At 37.5% G+C, this 24957-nt stretch overlaps 1 protein-coding gene across 13 annotated transcripts in view; it reads left to right on the forward strand.

Moving 5' to 3' along the window:
- Il15 (interleukin 15) overlaps positions 1-24957 on the forward strand; it is an 87104-nt gene that overhangs the window by 19248 nt on the left and 42899 nt on the right. For 9 of the 13 annotated variants that reach the window (XR_003851159.1, XR_003851160.1, XM_017800706.2 and 6 more), the window contains one exon: positions 12586-12707. The exons of 1 other annotated variant lie outside the window; for it this stretch is intronic. Coding sequence is in view for 2 of the 12 variants with exons in the window: in XM_017800702.2 (XP_017656191.1) it covers positions 12586-12688 (103 nt within the window). In the remaining 10 variants the exon portion in view is untranslated. The remainder of the gene's footprint in view (positions 1-12585; positions 12708-24957) is intronic. 3 more of the 13 variants (XR_003851161.1, XM_029568499.1, XM_017800703.2) reach the window with 1 other exon arrangement.

The following is a 24957-nucleotide window of genomic DNA, read 5'->3' on the forward strand; positions in this document are numbered from 1 at the left end:
TATGTTTTCTGATGAGTTTTCATTTAAGATCTGTTTTGTCCAATACTAGAACAGCTCTGCCTTCTTGTTTCCTTGTTCATACCCCTTTTGACTAGTTTTGGTTTAACGTTTATTTTACTGGGTGTTAGAATGGCTGTGCTTGCTCATTTCTTGGTTCCATTTACTTGGAATACTTATTTTTGTCCTTGCACCTTAAGGTACTGTCTATCATTAATGGTGAGATGTGTTTCTTAAAGACCAGCAAAAGAGTGAATATTGTTTTCTAATCCAATCAGCTAATCTTTGTATTTTTATTTGGGAATAGAGACAGCTGATATTCAGAGTTATTATTGAAAGTTTATCTTGATTCTTATCATTTTGTTGATTTGTGGTATTTATTTTAGGTCTCTTTTGATTAACTGTCCTGGTGGTGTTTATTTGTCCCCTGCAGTCTCTTGAGTGTGTTTGCTCTTCTCTTCAGTACTAAGATTCTTCCAGTATCTTCTGTAGAGTTGGTTAATGGTCATAAAGCCATTTAATTCCTGGTTATCTGAGAAATGCAAATTAAAAACACTTTAAGATTCTACCTTATCCCAGTAAGAATGACCATGATCAGCAATACAAATGTCAACAAATGCTGGTGTGGATGTGTGGGAAGAGACACCTTTATATACTGTTGGTCAGAGTGTTAATTAGAAGAACTACCTTGTAATTCAATCTGGAGGTTTATCTAAAAAGTAGAAATAAAACTACCATATGACCACTCATAAAATTACCGGCTGAACCACTCCTGGTTCAAACCCAAAGGAGTTTATATTCTATAATAAAGATACTTGCACCTCCTGACTCAATATAGTTGTATTTGCAATAGTTAGGAAATGAAATCCAACTAGATGTCCATCAAACCATGAATGAATAAAGAGAATGTGGTACATATACACAATGGAACATTACTCAGCTGTAAAAAAAAATCATGAAATTTTCAGGTAAATGAATTAAGCTATAAAAAAGTGTACCACATGAGGTAACTTAGACCCAGAAAGACAAATGCCAATTGCATGTTCTCTCTAATTTGTGGATCCCCACTTTGAATTTTTTCATTTTGTATGTTTAATTTGAAGTATTTGTGGAAACAAGGTAATTAGAAATGGACCATTGGGAGTAAATTAATGAAATGAAGGGATAAAGTAAAATGTATAATGTAGGTAAAATGGAGAGGAGGGCATACTAAGGGTGGAAAGATTCACACGTGGAAGGGGTTGAGGGACAGGGAAACAGGTTGATGGAGGCTTAACAAAAAAGCATAGTATATATGAAAGCTATATGGAAAACTGTGATCTTGTAAACCAGGTAAAAAGTACAATCAGAAGGGATAGTAGAACACATGTGACATGGAAGAACAGGAGGCACTACTCCATATGAAAGTTTTAAGAGTGAATGTAATAGGGTGGTAGGGGAAAAGGGGACAAATGGTGAGTTACCAAAACAAAGCTAATTAAAAAGTATAAAATATATACAAGGAGTTTGAATAGAATTACCCTCTGTGGGTGGATAATGCTGCTCCCAGAAGTGAAAAGCTCAGTACCAGGAAACAGATACCTCTCTATGAGTTATTGATCAGGGAGGCCCCAGAGATACCCAACACATCACAAGGCATTGCTAGATTTTAAGAGCCTACTGCTGAAGATATCACTTACGTTAAATGCAGGACAAAGAGAAATCAACTTTGACCAGAAAATGCTAGCTTACAAGGTACCAGAAAGTGTTATTCAGGTTGCTAGGTAAGAAAAGTAAATGATCTTACCTAAAGTTGAATCTTACTTGCTACAGTAGTGACCTGCTTAGCATGATGTGCCTACTGGTACAATAGTGACATGATGGTTATGGATGTAACCAATCACTTTCTAACTGAAAATGTGGTCTGCTCCACAGGAGTGAGTTTTATGCCTCTTACTGTAAACTGGATCAAAAGTTCATTATTGAGGAGATCAAACTGGCTCTTGTTGCTATGTTAGGTTATCACACTGTCAAATTGCCTTTTAAATATTTGTTTATGCCCCTACATTTTTGTACCATTATTAACTTTGGTCATTGAAATTTTATTATTGTTATTATTATTATTACATATTTGTTGAATTTTTGTGAATTTCATATAATGTGATCATATTTAGACACCCTCTCCTATCTGCCCCCTTCTGATAACCACCCCTGATGGATTTCTTGTGCTCTGTCATATATATTAAGATCTATCACATCAAATTTGTGTTCCCAAATGTCCTTTGGTGTGGGTCCATCCACTGGAGCCTGGTAAAGCTATCTAGAATCATACCCTTAAAGAAAACCAAAGGAAACTGACTCTTCCTCTCCCAGAAGTTATCAGTTGCCAATAGTTCCTCTACTAACGTTGAGGGTCTTTACCCATCTATCCACTTCTATGCTAGGATTTTATCTGACTTGAGCTTGTTTGAGTCTTGTGCATGCTGTTACCATTTCTGTGAGTTCATAAAAGTAACTTCCCAGCTGTCTGGAAAACTGTTGTCAGCCACCAACTCTGGATCCTACAATCTTTCTACCCTCCCAGAGAATCTTCTTTTGTAGTGGGCAGCAGTTAATGCAAAGACCCATATCTGATCAAAGTGCCAAGTATAAGTAACCATGAATGCTCAGCTGTTGATGAATCATCTATATTAACCTGCCCAATCAAAAGCTCAGAGAACATTGTGGAAGAGTGGGTCGAAAGAATGTAAGAGTTGATGAATGAGGAAAAGGCCTGTGAAATACAAACTTCTAGTCTCTATACAGCTATTACATACATCAACTTATAGTACCTGTGGTTTTCTGTACAGGATATACAGTTGGTCAAAGTTGTCAAAATTCTAACATAAACAGGGGAGGGACATTCAAGCCCCCACCCTTGGTGAAGGAGCTAATAGCAGTTAATGGTTATTGAGGAAGGAAGAATCACTCTCCTTTGGGGATGTGATTGGTGGTAGTAGGTTGCCGGTGCCTTAATGGATGGCCCCAAATCTATGTGCATATGGACGGTACTAGTTGTAATTAAGGGTTATTACTAACAGCATCAAAGATAGGGGAAATGAAACCAGGAGAGAGATTAGATAAACAATAGAGGGAGTTTGATTGAGGTAATGGTGGACTGATATGGTCAAAATGCATTTTATAAATGTACAAAACTTTCAAAGAATATGCAAAAATATTTAAAAATTATGAAGAAGATAAAATGGCAATCTATAGTGATAATTTGATGTTGCATTACTGGTGTAGTAGTTGTTCAGTTTATAACTGCTATTTAAATAAGAATAGTCAATGAAGCTAATGGAGAAGTTAAGGTCCTAAAATGAGCCCCTGTTAAGAGGGCCAGTGCTCCACTAGTTCAGCCTCAGATATCACACACAGACATAATGGAGGAGAAAGCGATGAGAAAGTTGGACAATATCCACTTCCCAGTCCAGGGAGAGCAAACCCAGCAATTCATTATGCCAACTGCCAAGCAGACTTTAGTAATAGAAACAGCAGACTTCATTAATAGAAACGGTCCAGCTCGTAATAGTTGTACAAGCTCTACTGGTTTGGTATATAGAAGCTTGGTTTACTTGTCAAGAAAAGGCCCACCAAGCAATGTTTTAGAAGGCAACTTGTACCACTACAGCAATTCATGGCCACTCTGTTGATTCAGATATGCAATGTAACTTGCTTTCTACATTTCATAAAAATCCAAGTGTTTAATGATGATGCCTAAATTCTAAGGTGAGAAGAGTAGCCAGTGCTGATGAGGCTGTCTTTGGGCAGAATAGTCACCATGGGATTATGTTGTGGAAAAACATATCACTGTTCAATAAAAGAAAAACTTTGACCTAGATTGCTTTATTTAAAACTTGTGTTATTTCTGAGAATTGTGGTACTCACTGCTTTGCTGCTGTAAGTGATTAGTGGGAAGCAAATAGAAATATTGGAATCCAGTTATTTGCCAGAAGGAGATGTGCTATGTCATTAAGTTGTCATTTCTACTGATGGGTTATTATCAGCAGGTAATAGGGAATATGCATCATTACAATAGTCAGATGGTATTTCCTCAGACAACAGATGAGGTCTATCTTCCATGGCAGCAATGAGCGATCACACAAAGATTGGTATCATTATGGCTATAATAAATCACAGCATACATTTTAGTAGTTAAACAATTATCTACAGTGGCAGTACTGGAAAATTGTTTAGTGATGATTGGCTGATTTTTATGATGAAGAATAATTTTATATGGATCTTTTAATATAAATACCAGAAGGAATCAACAGAAGAACATTCATTTTAAGTGTATACCTGGTATCTTTTCATTGTTATTAGCTTTTTAAATTGAAAAGGTTATTTACTGTTAACTGCGAATCTGTAAGTGAAAAATTACTCCAAATAGCTTTACATATCTACTTTTATACTTTAAGAACACATATATGTACAATAATTTCTGTTATATGAAGATATTATGAGAGAATAGAGGCACCGAACTGGCCACAATTACATTCAAGCTGTTTTGGTGCAAATGAGGTTTCCCTAGTAGGCTCAATCATTTGAACACTTGGTCAATTGGGAGTGTTGTTTGGGGAGGGTCATGGAATCCCTAGGCAGTGCAGCCTTGCTGGAGAAAGCACCTCACTGGGGATGAGATGTGACAGCCTTGCTCCAACTTGCAGTTTCTCTCTCTGCTTCTTGCATATGCTCAGCTTTCTACACTGGCTGCCTCCATTGTGCCTCTTCCACCATGATGGACTCTTACCCTCTGGAAATGCAAGCTAGCAATCTCCTCCTTCTGTAAGTTGCCTCAGTTATTTTTTTTTAATTACAGAAACAGAAAAACAGAAAATTTATTCTTGAAGAGCTAAATTTATAAGACTTCTTTCTCTTCTCCTTCTTTTAACTTGGTATTATTCCTTTATCACTTTTCTCCAGTATTGCTCTTTCATCACTATTGTTTTTATATTCTTTGAAACTTATCTCCAAGACCTTGTCTTGACTGAAACTTATCTCTCTTTAAGACCTCATCTTGACTGCCTCGGTCTATTTTTCCTTCTTCTGCTCCACTGGTAGGCTTTGCCTTTCTCCTGGAAAAATTTGATAGACTGTTTATGAAATTTAAAGTCTCTCTGGAGGTACCTGTTGTCAAGTAGACCATTGCCATCTCAGGTATAAAGATATATGTCCCTAGTCTTGGGTCTGGTAAGCAACTTCCATCAGAGTGTCAACCAACCATTACACATTTAGTTCACCTGAAGTTACTTTTTTATAGTAAGATTTTTCCAAAAAAGGAACTAATGTGAGCCCCACTTATTGCAAACTGTGCTTCGACAGCACTGTCTGAGGCTATGTGTAGATGTTACTGGAAACTCTCGCCCTTGCCAACCCCATGGGAGGATTAGACCAGCCTGACCTTGAGGAATGATGTGAATGGTTTATGGTAAGATGTTGTGTTCCTAAGGGGAATAACTGTTCATAAAGAACCAATATAAATAGCCTGTTTTGTTTTGGAAACCTCTGGGAGTTACCTGGCCAGTAACTCACAAGGAAGTATCTTGCACTTGGAACTGGAATTTTCTATTAATTTGGATACCAACGAGAATTAGACAGGGAAAGGTGACTGTTGCAGACATCACACATTGTGGTTACAGGACACAGAGAAACCAAGCTGGAACTCAGCTGAAAGCTTCCTCATTGCTGGCTAGTGTTCATCGTGCTAGAAGGTACTATGTAGGCATTGAGGACCTGTCAATGATCTTATCCATTGACAGATGGGTAACCTGCATTGACAGCTGTAGACTCTGCATACTACAATACTGAACTGCCTGGGGGTAACTAACCACTTCCTTACTGGATTTTGAGGTATGCTCCTTGGGAGGAAATACATATCTGGCACTCTACAACTGGTCAAAAGCCTATGACTATGGAGGTCACAGGCCTTAATGGGGAGTCTACTATTGATGTTTTGTCATGTGGACGTGTAGTTAAACTGCCTTCAAATATTTATGTGTCTACCCATAGAGTGGTACAGCTCTTGGCTTTTGTGACAGAAACATCTTTGGCCGTGAGCAGATGTCAAAATGGATACTCATAAATGGTCAGAGTACTGAGTGCTTGGCCCCAAACAGGACAGATATGTCACCCCCTTTTAGACCCAGCAAACATTTTGAAGAAGATGTGGAAGGACTCTGGAAACCAAAGGATGGGAAGGACTTCAGTGGGCACTGTCTTCTGGATATGAACTTACCATTGCAATCATGAACACACAGCGGGGGGTGGGGAGGAAGGAGGGTATGGAGGGAGATAAGGGACAAGAGAAAGAAAGAAGGAAGAGAGAAAGGAAGGGAGGGAGGGAGAGAGGAAGGGATGTTGGGAGGGAAGGAGGGAGGGAGGGAGGGATGGAAGAAGGGAAGGGGGAAGGACAGAGGGAGAGAAGGAAGGAAGGAAGGAAAGAGGGAGGGAGGGAGGGAGGGAGGAAGGGAGGGAGCGAGGGAGGCAAAAAGAGACATGAGGGTAGGAAGGACAAGTTGAGAAAGGAAGGGGTTAGCAAGATAGTGAATGGGATGAGGGTGCTGAAGATGGATGTGATTACAATGCATTGTATATTCACATAATAGTGTAAAATCAATATATTTGAAAATAAAATTTTAAAAAAAGAACTCATAGTTTTGAGTGCTCACTGTGTCAAGGCCTGTTTTAAGCAGTTTGTATAGATGAGATCCTTAAATTCCACAATGACACTGTGAAGTAGATATTACCATTGTCCCCATTCCACAGATGAAAAACATGGAGGTCCTGGATTATCTTGCTCTATTGCATTGCTAGGTAGTGGCTAAACCAGATTTCAAATCCAGACTTGTGTAAAGATAAACTCTGCACTGAGCAATATCAGTGCTGCCCAGTAGAACCTACTTTGGTGATGAAAACACCCTATTCCTGCTGTGTTCAATGTGGAACCACTAACTACATGCAGCTTTTCAGCATCTGAGATATAGGTGTTTCAGTAAAGAAATAGATTTCTGGTTTCATTTTATTTTACTGCATTTGTTTGCAAGTAGTCACATGGGGGTCATAGTTTCTGTATTTGACAACACAGCTCCGAATAATTACAAGATGCTGCTAACTATAGGCCAGTAATTGGAAAACTAGACCCAGAAAATAGATTTAGAGAAGGCAAGAGTCTTTCTCTATTTTTAGAGTTTTTCTAACAACACAGAAATCTGTCTTAAACTTCTTACTGTATTGGAAGCAATAGAATTTAATTAAAAAATATTTCTGCCTCCTTTGGATAGGACATTATGCTAGGATTTCAGCATGCTACATGAATGTGGTTTGGTTTCCATTATTAAGCACCTCCTAGTATAAGCAACTTTATAGAAGTATCACAAGTTTTTTAATGGTTGTTTTATACATAATTAACCAAGGTATTTAAATCTCTTTTAATGTTTAAATTATTTGCTGTTAATTTTTCACATTTAACTTTTGAATACATAAATAGGTATAAACTGCCATGGTTTAAACTTCAAATGGTACAAAGTATTCTTCAACTCTCCTCTATAAATATACCCACAGCTAGTGTATACTCTTACAAAGATTTTGTGCATCAGAAAATGCATGTAAATATTTAATCTTTTCCTTATTGAGGAAACATATTATATTTACTTAAAATGTCTGACACTTTTCATACTAGTATGTAAAGATGTATTCTCTTTTTATATGGATGCATAACATTCTATCATACAGATGTATTATAATTTATTTAAGCAATCTTTTATTTATGGGCATTAATAATGAAATTTCCATGATTTTGCTATTATAGCAAGTGTTCTCCTGAGTAATTTCAGTATCTGGATTCTAAGGAATCTGAAATGGACTATATTCATATTTTCTGGAGCTCATTCCCTAAAACAATAGTTCTCATCAAATGTCAGTATATAAAGGATTCTATGACTAAATACCTGGGCAATTCTGGTTATTTCTTGGAAAGTTTATAGTAGATATCATCAAAGTGAAAGAATTTCTGTGACAATCTGTTTCCCCAAGTGTTCACAAATCTTACATTTTCTCAAGGAGCCACAATACAAGATTGGGTTCCCTGGGAAGGAGATGCTGGAATACATAGGCATAGTCAGGAAGTTTAATGAGGTATGTTCTTGGAACAGCTCCCGAAAGACACAGAGTGAGGAAATTAAACAAGGTGTATATAAGGAAAAGTTGAGTTGTGATGAAATAGCAGCAAAAGTCTCAGTGAACCCACAGGGAAAGAAAGCTTGGCAACTAAGCCCATTCAAAGAGCAAGATTCATGTCTTAAGCTACGTCACTGACAGCTCTCTATTGTCAACTGGCATCATAAGCATCTCACTGTTCAGTACAAATATGAACAACATCTCTTAGAAAGACACATTTCAGTTTCTACATGGGATTTTTTTAGTCAGAGTAAGCGTGGCTTCTTGGTCTCTGAAATATGGATATTAAGTTGAAAGTTATTTGAATTATCTCATATTCTTCACTTATAATTCCATTTACAAGCATACTGATCACACTCCAGCACCCAAAATAAGGGTCTCCAAGCATGTACTTGGCTGCTCATGGGCCTGTGACATGCATAGACCAGTTACAAGCTTGTATTGATTCGTGCTGTGCAGTTATGGAGAAATGGCATTGTTTGCAGTGCTTTCGAGGATGTGCTTCTTAACTTGGGGCCTGGTGAAGTGAAGGCTGAACTAAGGTTGTTTTTGTTTTAGTATTTTGGTTACCTCTTGTTGCGTGTTTGCTGAAGTACCTAGCTTTCTACCTTTCTAGGATCATTAGCCCATATTGGTAATAACTGAGGAATTAGTCTGATCTGGGGCATGAGAAAGCAGTCAATTAACTTTGAAACACTGTGTCAGGAATTCTTGGTCATCCTTTGGAGGATCAGGGAGGAGACCAGTGGCGTTAAAAAGCTAAAAGCCAATCGAAGTTTCTTAGAGACCTTCAGTTGAAGATCAGATGGGTCTAAGTGCCCATCCTATGTCTTTCAGGCATTCATTTATTTCATTTATAGGCCTCCTTCAGAATTCACTAATCATGTTTATCAATGGAAGCTTGTTTCCTGGTAAGAGAGGGGAAAGGGCTAAAAGAAGGGGCCACTATTAAGCATGCCAAATGGGGATGATAAAATTTCACAAAGATGGTGACAAGATAGACACAAAAACTTAAAAGAAGACAATAATGTATTAAGATAATAAAGTAGGAATAGTGTCCAGACGAAGGGACTGGCTGTTAACTCTAATTCATGGGAGAACAAAAAAGAGTAAAAGCAAATGCACAACTGATATTCTTCTGTGTCTGAGCTCAATTTTCAAATAGAACACAGAGTTTTTAAAACATTAGTGTTCATTTTCAATAAAAGCATTTATCACAAATCTTCATAAGTGCTGTTATTCTTTTGATTGTGTAGTAGTAATTGATCAAATAAGAGATTGTAAAATGGGGGCTGGAGAGATGACTCAGCTGGTTAGGAGCACTAGCTCTTAAAAACAAAGGACCTGGGTTAAGTTCCAAGCACCCACATGACAGCTAACAACTGTAACTTCAGTTCCAGTGCATCCAATGCCCTCTTCTGACCTCCATGGACATTGCATGATACAGGTGCACTTAAACATATGTGGGCAATATACTCATACACGTAAAATAAAAATAACCAATTGTTTTTAAAGGGAGACTGTAAAAGGCAGTTTCAAAGGTATTAAAGTAGGCAATATATTGTTATAGAGGGAGAAAACAGTAGAGCAGAAGTTTTTGTTAAATAGATACTAAATAAGTCAATCCTTTCTGGACAGTTGTTGACACTTTTGTTTCCTCCCACAACAAACAGGCTTCTTTATGCTAACTCTGAGGTATTTTTGGAACTCCTATTCTCCTAATGCATTTGCATTTCTCAGAAAAAATGTCAAAAAGATATAAAAGCACGCCGGTCATTTTCATTTAGTCAGCTCTCTGTCCATGGGCTCTTCATTGTGGACCTCCAATGGCCGTGGACCTTGAATGTACCCTGCAATTAGACTGGCAATGGTTGCTTCTGTATTCACCACAAAGTAATGTTTTCACTTGTTATTCTCTAAACAACATGATCTAAGTATTTACATAGCACTTGTTTTGTATTGTGTATTTATTTAATATGGAGGTGGCCTGAACCACACAGGGGAATGCCAGAGGTTGACTGTAGCACTACTCCATGTTGTCTAAGTGATCGAGCATCCATAGGGGCCCCTGAAAAATGCCCCATGAATACTAAAGAGCAACTCTGAAACTAAATTTCATTATCTAATCTTATCTTCATAGCTTCGTGTACATGTTCTCCTGATTCAAATTAGTCTTGTGGATCAATATGGGGAGGGTGCAGTCCAGTTTATTTGACTTTAGCCTCCTTCTGGTCCTACTGCTTCCAGTTAGTGATTGAGAAGATGGTACAGGGCAAAGGGCCTGTATGTCTTCCTGGCCTGTCCTCTAGAGGTACTTGTTTGTCTTCCCATGTAAGAGACTCGCCATTGAGGTGGAGGGGGCTTCCACTGTTGGGAGAGCTCCTCCAGGACAGATGTGTGGTTCTTCTAAGTTTTCTAAGTTCCCTCCTCTGGTCTGGTAGCCTATCAGATTTGGTTATTTTTAGTCCCCTGGTAAGGAAGCCAGCCTTGATTCAGGGGAAATTCATCCAGGTTTGCTGAGCTAAACATTAGAAACAAAGTCTACATTTTTTTCCAGTATTTTATTCCTTTATACAGGTTTGAGAGAATATCACTTATCCTTGCTGATAATGTATCCATCCAGGGAATAGGATACAAGCTTGTGTCAGTCAGCTGTGGATGTCATAACAGAATGCTTCAGAATCATTAGGTTAAACTGTAGGAATTTATTTCTTGCAGTGTGAGAGCCTGAGAATTTCGGCTGTTTTCCTGACGAATTTAGCTTTTTTTTTTTTTTAATGTGCACTTTGTGTTTATTAATTTGACAGCTTGAAAGCTTTACAACAGTAAAACAGTAATAATTGGATGGACTGAATTATTCAATTTATTGGAAAAAAGACTTCTTTTTGTTTAAGAAGTAAAAAGTTTCCTTGATTTTAGGCCATAGTAATGATACCTCTTCTTGTGAGAACACTAATTCCCTAATGGGGTGTCCTTGAATAAGTAACAGTCCTTACTCATTCCTCTCCTCCCTGGTATTTTGTCTTCCATAAATATGATTACAGATGAGGCCTTGGGGTTGGTTGCTGGTGTTAAATGGTGAATAAGTGGGGTTTTCCTAACTCTGAATTAGTTAGATTTGGAGCCAATATCTTAACTTATTCATAAAATTTGCATTAGGATTTTGGGGCAACACAGTTCTTTATCCCTAACATGAAGTTGAAGTCACTAACTCTAGGGTAAGAATAAGGTCATATTCAAAACCTTTGCAAAATTCCTCTTCCTCCTGTCTTGGATTCTAAGATTCTGCCAGGAGAATTCCTTTACTATACTGAAATACTTATTCTTCAAGACCACTTCCACTGCCACCTTCTCACTGAAGTCTTCACAAGACCCTCATCTGCCCCAGTCAGGCAGAGCTAATTGGCTCACTCACTGGTGTCGTGGAGGGATTTCTTAACTCCTTGAAAAGCGCTCAGGGCACTTTTCACTTGTTTTCATGTTCTACTTCTATATATTGTGAGTATCTGAAGCATTAAAACCAGTTATTAGAATGTCTAATACAGGTTTTTATACACAATAAGTTTTAAGTAAATACCTTTTCAGATTTTATTGACATTTTAAATTTTTGAGTTTTATGCATACATACAATATATTGTGAACTCATCATTGTTCTCCCATTTCTTCTCCCAAGTAAGTATTTTAATAACTAATTGAAGAAGATATAAAGTTGAGGGTGTGCATATAACATGGCAAAACTCTGGATTTATGATAATATTAAACTTTTACTACCTCAATAATGATCAGAACAAGGTAATCTAAGATATTATTGCAAACTTTTAATAAAATATCCTTCATATCAGTAGTGATTCTGAAATTTTCCTAAAATTCTTAATTTATCTTATAAATTCATTTTATACATTTTACTCTTAAGTGGCATGTATTGGAATACTTAAAAATAAGAGGCAGGCTATTTTAAGCTTTGTTTTTTAAATAGTATAATCTGTTGACATATTCAACCCCTTAAAATAATACATATACTCTAAAACATAGCATTGTATATAATATTGTATTTTACTTCTAATTATCTGAGTGGAGAATTGTAGAATAGGTGCTTACAACTTATTGTCAACATCTTTCTTAGACTTAGTAATTTGGTATCAAGCCCACAGGCACATGTGACATCACATTTTCATTGAGTTGTAAGAGGTAAAGCCATGAATGTAAATTTTGGGAATTTTGAGGATTTTAGAAAAGATCTACTGAAAATTCAGCCCTAGATTTAGAATTTTTCAACATATGAGTCTTCTCTTCCTTAGCAGCAGTTGGTCCACAGTGAACTACAAACCTGAGGAAAAGGGGATCATCCAGTGTGTAGATTCTGATCTCTTTATCTCTTCCCTTTGGCTCCTACAGAATCCACTATGAAGCGTGGTCATTTGGCTCTTTGAAGCAGTGTCTCAGCATGGTCCATGCTGGTGATGCCCTTTGGAACACAGAAGCCCATGTCAGCAGATAACCAGCCTACAGGAGGTCGTGTAAGCAAAATTTTAAGAATTGCACCACGTGATGCAAATGCTGTTATCCTGACAAACAGCAATAAGATGTGACAAAAGAGGTGATGTTATGTACACTCAGGGCTGAAGAAAAAGAATGTGTTTGTGGAAAAAGAAAATGCCCGAGTTTAAAAACATTAGAGAGAACAGAGAATATTGCACAGAACAGAGGAGGTAGAAAGTAAGATGAAATATTTTAGCCTTTCTTATTTAATTAACCTCTGTCCCAACTAGTCATCTCTCTCACGCTGGTGGACAGGAGCCTTAGCCATGGATGGGCATGAGCAGTCCCAACAGAGTTTCATTTACAGAAGCAGGTAGAAAATGAAATTTAGCCTGTAGACGTGCTTGACCAACTCTGGGCGTACAGATTGAATAATTCTGCATCTCACTTTCTGTTCTGTTCCTAGAAAAATTTGAAGAAATAGGGTGCTTCAGATAGCACAACAAAAGTAATTCCACTATACAGTTCTCTAACGAATGTCTTAATGTAAGCAGATCACAGAACAGCATAGGTTCAACTGTTTAAACACTAATTGAAATTTTTGGAAAATATTTGACAACAATGTCAGATAAAGTTCAGTCTCAAAAGCTCACCAAATTAAAGCCAGAGAAATAGAACTGTATGCCATGGATTATTGGTAAACATACATTTCATTTTTATTCTCCATAATAATTTCTGTGTAGCCTTCAAAAATTCTGTAGCATGTGAAGAGATCAAGATTAACAATGCAGAAGGTGAGGCAGTTTACAGAAATGAAACTCCACAAGAATCCCGAGAAAGAGGCTATAATGCCTATCTTGCTCAGTCATTTTTGTTGTTGGAAAATTATATTGGTAATAAAAATTGAAAGAAAAAGTAGGAAGGGGGTGCCTTTGGCACAAATGAACTGTAACTGAAACTTACACTATGACTTTGTAGGCTTCCTTGAAAATGCTCTGTTTCCTAGAAATTTTGTTACAAAACAAAAGCTCAAGAACCAATTTGCTGATAGTGTTTTGAATGTGCACATTTTAGGGACTGTTACACTGAGGTCTCAAGGAAGAGGCAGGGAGGCATTTTGTATGTTGAGGTAATAGGACTTGGGACATTTTTAGCACTATGGCTCTGAATTACCCTGTTACTATGAAATATTGATAAAAATGAGGAACCATTGTTCTTTGTTTGTTTGTTTTATTTCCACTATGATGAACCATAGGGCAAATAACATGGTAAAGGGGTTTTCTTTGAAAGTTGTAGGAAACTTAAATGGGACTCTCCCTCAGATTCACAGTAGTAAATAAATCTTATGAAGATGTAAGAAAAGTATCATGCGCTCCTTGATTTTTTTTTTTTTTTAGTGAGTTTCCTTTATTCCCTAGATTTTTTTTTTTTCTTTCATTTTGGTTCTCTTTGTGGAAATACTTGAAAACAGAGGCATTTTGATTGGTTATCAAGTGGTGGCTAAAGATAGCTTTCCCTATCTGACATGAGGAAGGGCTGAAAATTTAGCCTACGTGGAATTAGGAAACTCAAGGATCTCTTTCAATTTGCATCTTAAAGCAGGCAATCTGATATTTATTTCTTAGTGACCCTTGCTGTTAATTGTAATAAGGATCCTCAAAATTGCAATTTAAACAGGATCTTCCTTCCAAAGAAGCTATTGTCTCAAATAATTAGTTAGAAAGTTTATTAGGCCCTCCAGTAAGGAAACCTTGGTTGAAGTCACATTTGTGTTGGTCCAATCTCATCTGTAGTAACTATCATGATCCGTATATTTTTACACTGAGAAGAAATGTGCTGAGAAAGCAGAATTCGTGCCCATGATGTGTTAGTAGGGATCTATCTGGTGCATATTTTCATTCAGTGCCCTTACCTTTTTATACTTCAGCTGGGACTGCAATCTATAGAACTGACTAGCCTTGAACCCCCATGTTAAACTCTATTTGGTTAAAACTTACAATTGTCTTTCTTATTATCTTTCTAATTATCAAAATAAGGTGCGTTCATTATAGTAAGACTGAAACCTTAGGGAAAGGTGAAGTGGGGACATATTACTAGTTAAGCAGTGACTGACAGGTAACTTATTACACGGTTCTTTCCAGAGGCAGTTTTTCTACAGTCTATGTAAAAAAATAAGATGGAAATTTTTCATTGTGACTTTGCTTGTTTAACAGCAAATTATGACATTTCCCTGTGGCATTACATAAGTAAATATTATTTTAACGTATATAGCAATCCAATCTGAAATGTATTAAAATCAATCATTAACTTCCTTAATTTAGGTAGGAATTAAAAATACACAATGGAATGCATTTTTAATAACTATGTGCAGATTTCTAACAATTTTTTTAGGAATATTTCTTTAGAGGGTGTATTAGTCAGGCCTCCAGAGAAACAGAAACAAAGGAACATGTAATTATAAAAGGGGATTTTATTAGACTGACTCAGATGGGCTGAAAAGTCCTGCAGGGACTACCTGCAGGCTAGAAAACTAGGAATAGTGGTAGCTGCTCAGTCCAAAGCTGAAAGCTTCAGAACGAGAGAGAGAGAGAGAGAGACAGACAGACAGACAGACAGACACACTAGAGAGGGGAAGCCCAGTATAAAATCAGAAGCCCGAGATCCCCCAGAGAGCCACTGGTGCAAGACCATGGTCAGTGGGTAAAGAATTTGGACTTTTATGATCGCATGCAACAGCAGCAGACACGTGAACTTGTTCAGCAAGGAGAACATGAGCAAAAGCTAGCTTCCACTTCCAGTTTCGTGTTCCATTCTGCCCATGCCCATCCCTACCATATGCTGAGGATTCTTCCCTGCCCATTTCACTCACCCAGGAACCAGTTTTCTTCAAAAATATCATCATCAATCATCCTGGAAGTATAAATGAGCGGTTTTCTTGGCATCAACCATCACAGATGTCTGAAGTTATGAGTAATATTAAAGGTACTCACCAACACAAAGTAGCTGCACATATGAAATCACAGAGCTAGAAACAGCATGCACAAGACTTGTGCAAGTTCAAGACAGATTAAAAACCCAGCATTGTTAGGGGGAGGTGGGCAGGAAGTCCCAATCCTAGCCAAGGCTCCATTGGGAACTCTGCTGGGGTAAGGACAGTTTTCTTTAAGGGTGTGACACCTGATGGACTGGTCAGACTCCAAGGAATGGAGCCACAACCAAGAGCATGTGGGAACACAAATTAGACTCGATAGGCCTGTAAAAAAGAAGAAAAAGAAAAGTAATCATAGAGGACATGAAGTTGGTGGGTGGTATAGGGAGGCTGAATGGAGGAGGGAGTCTGAATATGATCAAAATATATGAAATACTTTGAGTCAAAAAATACATACTAAAACTGCTCATCAAATATTCTAGAAACTATATAAAAATTTACTTTCATCATCTCTGTGAGTACTTGTGACATCATGGCTTCACCAGTATTGACACTCACAAACTATTCTGTTCCCTTGGGGAAAAGGGCAGTAGTTGTCAAATGTAAACATCCTCCTGGATAACTTATACAGAGGACAAGGAGGTTGGGCCTAATAGCAGGGGTGGAGGAAGAATCACCCACAAATAGTTAGAGCAAACTCTTGGAAAATGAAATACCTTGAAGTCCAGACTATGACATTTGTTGGCCAAGCAACTGAGACTTCTCATGAGATACAGGGAGAGATGGGTACACAGAGGGAACCCACTGTGGCCAATGAGCAGACATCAGATAAGTATTCTGAAAAGCAAAACACCCTATAAATTGTCAAGTAAATTCCAGGAGAAACGGTTGCAGAAAAAATCAGAGAGAGATGTTTATGTTTTCATAAGAGACAGATATCTAAAAGTTCATATTTCAAAACAGAGATAAAGGGATGGGAAGGAAAGGGTGTGTCTCCTGATGGCATCTTCCAGTGATGAAGATGCAGTTGACAGAACTGGTACCTTAGAGCCAGTGAATTTCACCATATACTTCCTAGCAGGTAGAGTTAGACAGCTGTCTGCCTCACTTTCTTTCTCCTCTGAAAGCTTCTTTGTATCTCAGTCCTGACCCACGCAGCAGAAAGTTAACAGCACTCTCTTCTCTTCTTTTCTGCCTGTGAGTGACTTCTGGTGGTGCAGCTTGCCTGAATCTGCGTGAGGAAATAGCCAGCTCTGCAGCTCTACCTTGCATCAATTCTTCCTTTTCTGATTTATTTTCAGTGTACTAATTACTTTCCTGAAATCACATTTGTGATGAAAATGCTTCCATGTTTAAAGATGATGTTGTACCTTTATTGCTTTTCCAATATCTATTGGGATTTCTTCTCTGGTGCATAGATTAGTTAAACAGGTGTTGCTTGCTTTTCATGCAATTGAGCACTCTTTATGTATTGTATTTGTTTACTTTTCTCACAGCCAGAATTTATGTCAATTTAATTTTATAATGATTTGCTTGATGCTTAAATTTGGCAAATGCTAGAAGAGGACTTGAAATTAGTATGATTTGTGCCATTGTTGATCATGCCACACACACCAACTTAAATTTTCAAATGTATCATATACTTGCTGAAATTTTCTTTTATTTGTTACATCAACTTTTAAAAGACATGAGTAAAATGGTTACAGCAGTGGCTAATTTGTCCATTCTTTCTGGTTTTAGTTTGGTAAATTTTACTTTAAAAAACTAAGAACTGTGATCTTCAGCAACAGGTTTTGGATTGGTTATACCCCCTGGTAGATTGGCCTTCTAATAATGATGTTTTTCTAATGTTGGTGTTCAAATTGATATTATGCTAGATGTACCAGCTTATTCCTGTATGAACACTAGTTCCAAGCATTTCAATAAATTATTATTCTTCACCTCAGTAAATTATTACCAGAAGGAATCTAGTTTATTAAAAAGTAATATATATTATGACTAAGGTTCATTCTAGCAATGAAAGATAATGCCTTTAAAAATAGTTAATCATATCACTGGATCTAAAGGAAAATCATATGTTAATGCCCCAAAATGGAAAAAAAATCAGTTAAAAAATTCAGTAGTCATGGTGCTGTTTAAAAAAATAATGACAACTCTAGGCTGGGAAGGTGGTTCAGTAGGTAAAGTATCTGATGCATAAGCATGAGTACCTGAGTTTGGATCCCCAACACCCACCTGAAAGCCAGATTCAGTGGCTTGCATAGGCAGCTCTAGCACTGGGGCTGGGGCAGAGACAGGAAGATCCCTAGAGCTTGTTGATTGACAGCTTAACAGAATCAATAAGTCCTAGTTTCAGTGAGAGACCCTGTCTCCAAAAAGTAAGATGGAAGAGATAAAGTGAAATACCAGAGGTTGACTTCTGGCCTCCACATGTACCCTCACACACCTATATGAATACATACCTATACCACACACACATATACATGCACACACACACACACACACACACACACACACACACACCAACCACCACCACCACCACCACCAACAACAACAACAACAACAACAACAACAACTCAATAAAGCAGGAGTTAGATAATTTTGTAACCATGACATGTGTATGCATATACATATAGAGAGAGACTTTTAGGCCAAAGACAACGTCATAATTAAGTGTAAAATGCGAGGTTCAATTCTGTTATTTCTGGGAAAGTGTTCAGATGAGATGATGATGAACAGCTGTGAAGGGTTCTGGTAATGCTGGACCCGTTTACTTAACAAAGCAGACAAGAAAAAACATTTGAGCCCTAAAACAAATGGGCAGAAAAGAAACTGCTATGATTTGATGACTAAATCCTCAGAAGCCACAAGAATCTCACTGAAATAGTTCAACCATTACTCAATTCCTACATGTAAAATAGCAATAAATAAAATAAAAAATGTGACTCATTAAAATAATAAAAATTCCCTTGGTTGGAAAAAAACAATCTTGAGAAACTGAAAATGAGAGTAATGAAGGTATGTGGGGGTAATTGGCAGGAGTTTTTATCGACCAGAAATTGTGGGGATGTGAATAGGGGCAGATACAAAGTGACCAACCAGTGGGAAAAGAAAATGAATGGATATTTTGCATAAGAACAAATACACACAGTATTTAAGTAATTAAATGTATTCAAACCCATATAAATACTATTTGTTGTTTAGTATTTTTTAAAGAAGTGAGGGAAAATGTGTATGTTTTCTAAATTTGCTTGCCTTTCATAGAGAGGATTTTAGGATAGACTGAACTGACAGAAATGATTGTGAAAGACACCAGCCACGAAGGAGAATATGATGGGCAGGACCAGGGTATGGTGCATAATTTTTTTTTTTAAATTTCAGTATTTTTATTTTATGTGTATGAGTGTAGTACCTGCACATATGTAGGTGCACCCATGTCATGCAATGCCGGTGGATGTCAGAAGAGGGCAATGGATCCCCTGGAACTGGAGTCACTGATAGTTGTTTCAGTGAGAGCACCATGTGGTGCTGGGACCAGAACCTGGGTTCTCTGCAAGGGCAGCTAGTATAGTGTGTTTAACCTCTGAGCCATCTCTCCAGCCCCAGAGCATATATTTCATGAATACCTTTTCATACTTTTTTCCCCATTTTTTTTTTTTGAAAAAATACCTCATGTGACTCAGATTGCCCCCAAATGAACTTACTATTTAGAAACAAGCTGGCCATGAACCCCTGATCTTCCTGCCTTCAGTGCTAGGTTTACAGGTGAACTTTACCATACCTGGCTTGTTTTTTATTTTGATCACAATAATAAATTACTTATGTACAACAAAGTGCAGTAGAAAAAAATTAATATATTTCTTTTAATTTTACATTTTTCTGGGGTGAGAGTCACATGCCATACTACGTGTATGGAGATCAGAGGACAATGTTCAAGAATCTCTTCTCTCTTTCCATGTACATTCCTAGGATCCAACTCAGGTCATCAATCTTGGTGGCAAGTGCCTTAGACCACTGGGCCATCTCACCAGCCTCACATATTTGTAATTTTTGAGAATTTTGAACAGTAAAAAATTACATCACCTTGACTACTGTAGAAACTCAGTTTTATAATATATTCCTTTACTGTTGATGTTCTCATACTTTGAAATTTGTCTCCTTGGTTTTATGTAGTTAGAAATATTTGTATTTTTAAAACCAAATTTTGTACTTCCTTCAAATATTAAGAGATATATTTAACATTTATTTATAAAGTCCATTTATCTCATTTTTATTATTAACTTGCAGACTTTGATTGCCTTTATATTGACAAATCTACTAATCTAATTTTGTTAAATTTTTTAAAGTTATTTGTATTACTAGTCAGAAATCTTACACATTTTTTTCTGGATAATATGTTTACAAAAAGTCAGCAGTTTGTCACATGTGAACGGAGAACATAAGTTTTCTCAGAAAAAGCTATTCAGTTGTTTCATGGACTCTTTGCTAAATAATCCTACTTACCTGCTGCTTCAAAAGGCAGAGCTACAAAGTTTTACCAAGATAGCTATCAGGACTTCAGTGCTGACAAGCCACACTTACTTTCATCTCATAGTAAACTTTAAGCTCTGCTAAGTCCAGTTCCTCTTTGTTATTTTATTATTTAAAAAGTATTGTGGGAGCTTGAGAAATGGCTCAGCGGTTAAGAGCATTGGCTGCTCTTGCAGAAGACCCAGGTTCAGTCTCCAGCACACGCATGGTGGCTCACAGTTATGTGTTAATTCCAGTTCCAGGGATTCCAGCGCCCTCTTCTGGCCTCTACAGGCATTGCACACATGTGGTACAAATATGTACAGGCAAGCAAACCATTCATACACATAAAATAAAAGCAGTCTTAAAAAGTATTGCCTTAGATTTTTTTTTTCTAGAAGAACTTAAGGAATAGAGTGTAAAGTTCACTTCCTTTGTCAATTCTTATGTGTTAACTCCAGTTTCAATTTCATTTCTTATTCAATAATTTGGAACAAAGGTGTTTGTAATGTATCATATTTCCATCCAGGGATAAAATCTGCTCCCCCAAATCTACTCTTATTTTAATATAATATTAATATAATCATTTTTTTGTATATTTTTATTGAATTTTTTGCATTTCATACAAAATATCTTAATCATCTTTCTACGTCCTCCCCCATCCACACCCCTCTGTATCCCCCTCCCCCAGGTTTCATGCACTCTGTCACATATGTTAAGACCTATCAAGTCAAGTTTGTGTGACCAGATGTTCCTCACAAGTTAATTCACTAGAGTTTAGTCAGTATATCAAGAGTCCCTCATTTAAAGAAGATCAACTATTCCTAATCCAGCAGTAATCAGCTACCAATACTTCCTTGGCTGAGGTTGGGCCCTGCTGCCCATTTACTGATTTCCATGCTGGGTTTTTGTCTGAGTTTGCATGCATTTGTGCACATCGTCACCATTGCTATAAGTTCATATGACCAAGTTCCACGAAGCATGGAAGACTGTGTTTCGTGATGATTATGCACCATTTTTACTGTAATTTCTAAATACTGTATAACCTGATGGTTAATGTAATTTAGATATTTCCCCTACATAGTGCTGGCATACAAAATAATAGGTGTGAAAGTTGTGGGTTATTTAATTTTAATTTGTCATTCTAGGCCCCAGATACCTGAAAAACCTGGCATTTTAATCCTGGTGTCATTTCAGGCATTTGCTGAGCTTTATTAATTATGTACTCATTATAGTCATGGTCATTGTTTTCTTCTTTCAAATAGTATAACTATACTTCCTTAAACCACTATATATTCTTTAAAATATTTTGTTTATTATTTTTATTTTATGTACATGAGTGTATTGCCTGCATGCATATAAATGCACTGTGTTGTACAATGCCTATGGAGGTCAGTAGAGGGCATTGGATCCTCTGGAACTGGAGTTAACCACCATGAACAGTTGTTAACCACCATGTGGGTTCTGGGACTCAAACCCAGGTCCTCTGCAAGAGCAGCCATTACTTTTAACTGAAGAGTTACTTTTTTTCAGTTTTTAATGATCTTTTGTACATTTCATACAACAGTTCTTAATCAAATTGAGACCCCCCCCTCCCCCAACCATGCCCTCCCCCTGCCGGACTTCATGCATTCTACCATATGTTAAGTACTCTCCAGTCAAACATTTGTACACAGATATCCTTCAGTGTAAATTTATCCACTGGAGTCTAGTCAGCCTATCTAGAGATCGTAAGCCTGCTGCCCATTTCCCTTGCTTGCTCCATTCTGGACCCTTGTCCAATTGAGTTGACGTGGGTCCAGTGCTCGATTGCTGGAAGTTCACATATGCAAGCTTCCAGTGACCTTAAAGCCTCTCTTTCCCTATGTTTATGGACCAACCCTGGCCCTTACAAACATCCCAACCCCTCTCCCACAATGGTCCCTGAGCCATGGGTGGGTGATGTTTAATACTGGGGTCCTATCCAGGGACACACACTCTGCAGTCTCTTATTCTCTAAACCTTGGCCAGTTGTGGCTTTCTGTATACATCAAACTCTGTTGTATATGGAAGCTTCACTGGTGAGAGTTGCGGGATGCACTAGTTTTCTCTCTGCCCCCATTTGCTATGTTCCATGAGCCTTAGGTGTATATTCTTTACAAGATCAAGCAGAGTGGAATTTAGAATTCAGCTCTGTTAGCTTAGTAGCTTTATATTACAAACTTACACATGCTGCTGTGCTTGTATTTTCATTTGTAAATGGAGATAGTCATCACAGCTGCCACATGGGCATTCTAGGAATGAGACAGAATCCACAGTCCTCAACATGGCTTGCAGGGCACTGAAGTGTAGCAAATGCTTAACAAGCAATACTTAATTTATTATCATCTGTTGAGAAAATGGTATGCTTTTTCGATGAGACAACTTACACTGAAGATCATGAGTCTGCCTGCTGTCTCTGCAGTGGCTGTTTTATGGAGGACATAATCTGCCAATCTGTAGTTGAACATTGGTGGTTTAACTCACCCCTACTTTTTGTCACTTTTGTATGCCACTTACCTTTAAAAAAAATGATGTATTTGTCCAGTCAGGAAGATTAAGAAACAAGCGTGGCTTCTGCTTTTAAGTCCTCTGTTTATTCAGTTAGAGGAAGGAAGGGTGGAGATGAATCAAATACTCTTTTTTTTAAATACTTCAGCTTTTTAATTAAGTTTAAGTTCTCTTATCATTGGTGATTGTGTGTGTGTGTGTGTGTGTGTGTGTGTGTGTGTGTGTGTGTGTGTGTGTGATTTTTCTCTTGCTTTTCTAATGCACAGAATATTTGTGAAGGCAGTCTTGGTGTTATTCCTGTCCACACAGACATGTGAGGATGATCTCTACCATTATCATCTACTATTAGTGAGTTCATTTATTTAATCTTCTTGGTTCAATTTTCTGGTACAATAATTTACTATAATATTCTGTGGAAATATAACCTGACATTGTTAACATTTTTATGGGACATTAAGCTTTGTCTATTGTCACTGTTATTAAAGCTCACTTTATTAGAATATAATTTGAGTTATTGAAAGTACGTAGAATATATTTCCCATTATTAATGCATATTATATAATTGTGTTTAAACCACTTTGTAATTTTATTAACATGTGTTAAGTGATTGGCTCTGTATTAAAACAACACATGCCCAGAATATATGCATATTCCTGTCTGGAGATATTCTCTTCAGAGTGGTGGGATTTGGGAGAAAACTGCCACAGCTCTCCCGAACCTTTGTCCCCCTGGCCTCGCGGCTCTTCCCTCTGACTTGGTGCGTTGGGCTTCCGTCATGCCATCTTGCTGCTCCAGTGAAAGGTCCCTCAGCTGTCTTCCCAGTTTCCTGTGAATTGTGGTCAAAACTTTTAGATTCCTTTGTGAGAAGAATGTTGACTGCATTAACTCAGTCCTTCATCCAGCCTGACTAGTGCTCCGTTCTGTTACGTAGTCACAGCTGGCTGCTTCTGGACCAGGACTTAGCTTCCTGTTGTTATGCCAGGATAGTACCAAGGTCACCACTGACGGCACCTTCAACTCTCTCCCCATGGTGTCAGCTCTGGAAAGAGAAGCTGGTCCATGCATGCCGGTTTCTGCTTGTTTCCCCTTGCAGTCACACCCTCCTGAAGGAAACACCAGCATGCATCACTTCCTCCTCTTCCTAGGGCAACCCTGTGTACAGCCTTCACTGAGAGCATTTCTCCTCTCTGTGTAGAGAAAACAGATTTAGACCACATTTCACTTTCAAGATTGGATCCTTGGAGAACCTAAGCAGTGGGTACTTTTTACATGGTAGGTGATTCTGGGTTAATTCTAAAAAAACATATTACAAGGACTGAAAAAAAAATATGGTCAAAAGGTAGAGCCAGGCTGCCTGACTTCCTATTCTGGTCCTGTCATTATTTGTGTAATTATGCATTAAGTTATGCAACTTCTTTCTTTCTCAGATTTTTCTTCTTTAAAATGATTATGACAACACCCTCCTTACAAAGTTGTTGTAACACAAGAATTAGTAACATATAAATAGCTGAAAAAAAGTGATGGATCAATAGACATCACTTGATTGTTATTAGTTACTATTCATGTTACTATTGGCAGTAAAATAATCCCATTTTGATATTTGGGGATGAAGAATATCAGTGGAATGTGGTACGGTAATCCTCCTAGCCTAATAGAAGGAACACACATGTCTTCCTGTTGGAAACTAAATGGAAAATTAGTTTGAAATACAGGTGCCTGATTAAGTAGGACTCTAAAAGTGCATTAGAATACAATAATCAGCTAGAGAAGACTTGAAAGTATTTGAATTACTGTTTTACAAAGTGATATTAATTTAAATTCACCCACTAGGCGGACACAGCATAATAAAGGCATGAAGCTTAGACTGCTGCTATAGGGACCTAAGGACAAGGTGAGCTGAGCACAGACTATGTGCTTTCCAATGTCATGGTGACAAGGCAAAACGTAGACAGTTGTCTGAAATCAAAGAGGGCCTCCAGCCAAGGGCGTTTCTGGATGATGAATGATTGTACCCTGCTGAATTTAGCAGAAATGTGAGTGGGAAGAGAAAGAAAAGGAGTATCTGAGGAGATAGTTTCATTTTATACCTCTTAAATTTCAGATAGTAATGGGTTATCCAAGTAGAAATATTCATAGGAAGTGACAAGCGCTACTGGAGGTAAAGGGTCAGAGAGGAAATGCTTCGGTATTTGTTGACAACTTCTTTGCATTTTTATTCCCATTCTTTATTCACACACCCACATACATATAATATATACATATGTAGTTTGAAGATATAAATTTATATAAAATATATGTGGTACATTTTTACTTTTTATATT

Source organism: Nannospalax galili, unplaced genomic scaffold (genome assembly GCF_000622305.1).
Source record: "Nannospalax galili isolate Female #2095 unplaced genomic scaffold, S.galili_v1.0 scaffold359, whole genome shotgun sequence".
Classification (NCBI taxonomy): domain Eukaryota; kingdom Metazoa; phylum Chordata; class Mammalia; order Rodentia; family Spalacidae; genus Nannospalax; species Nannospalax galili.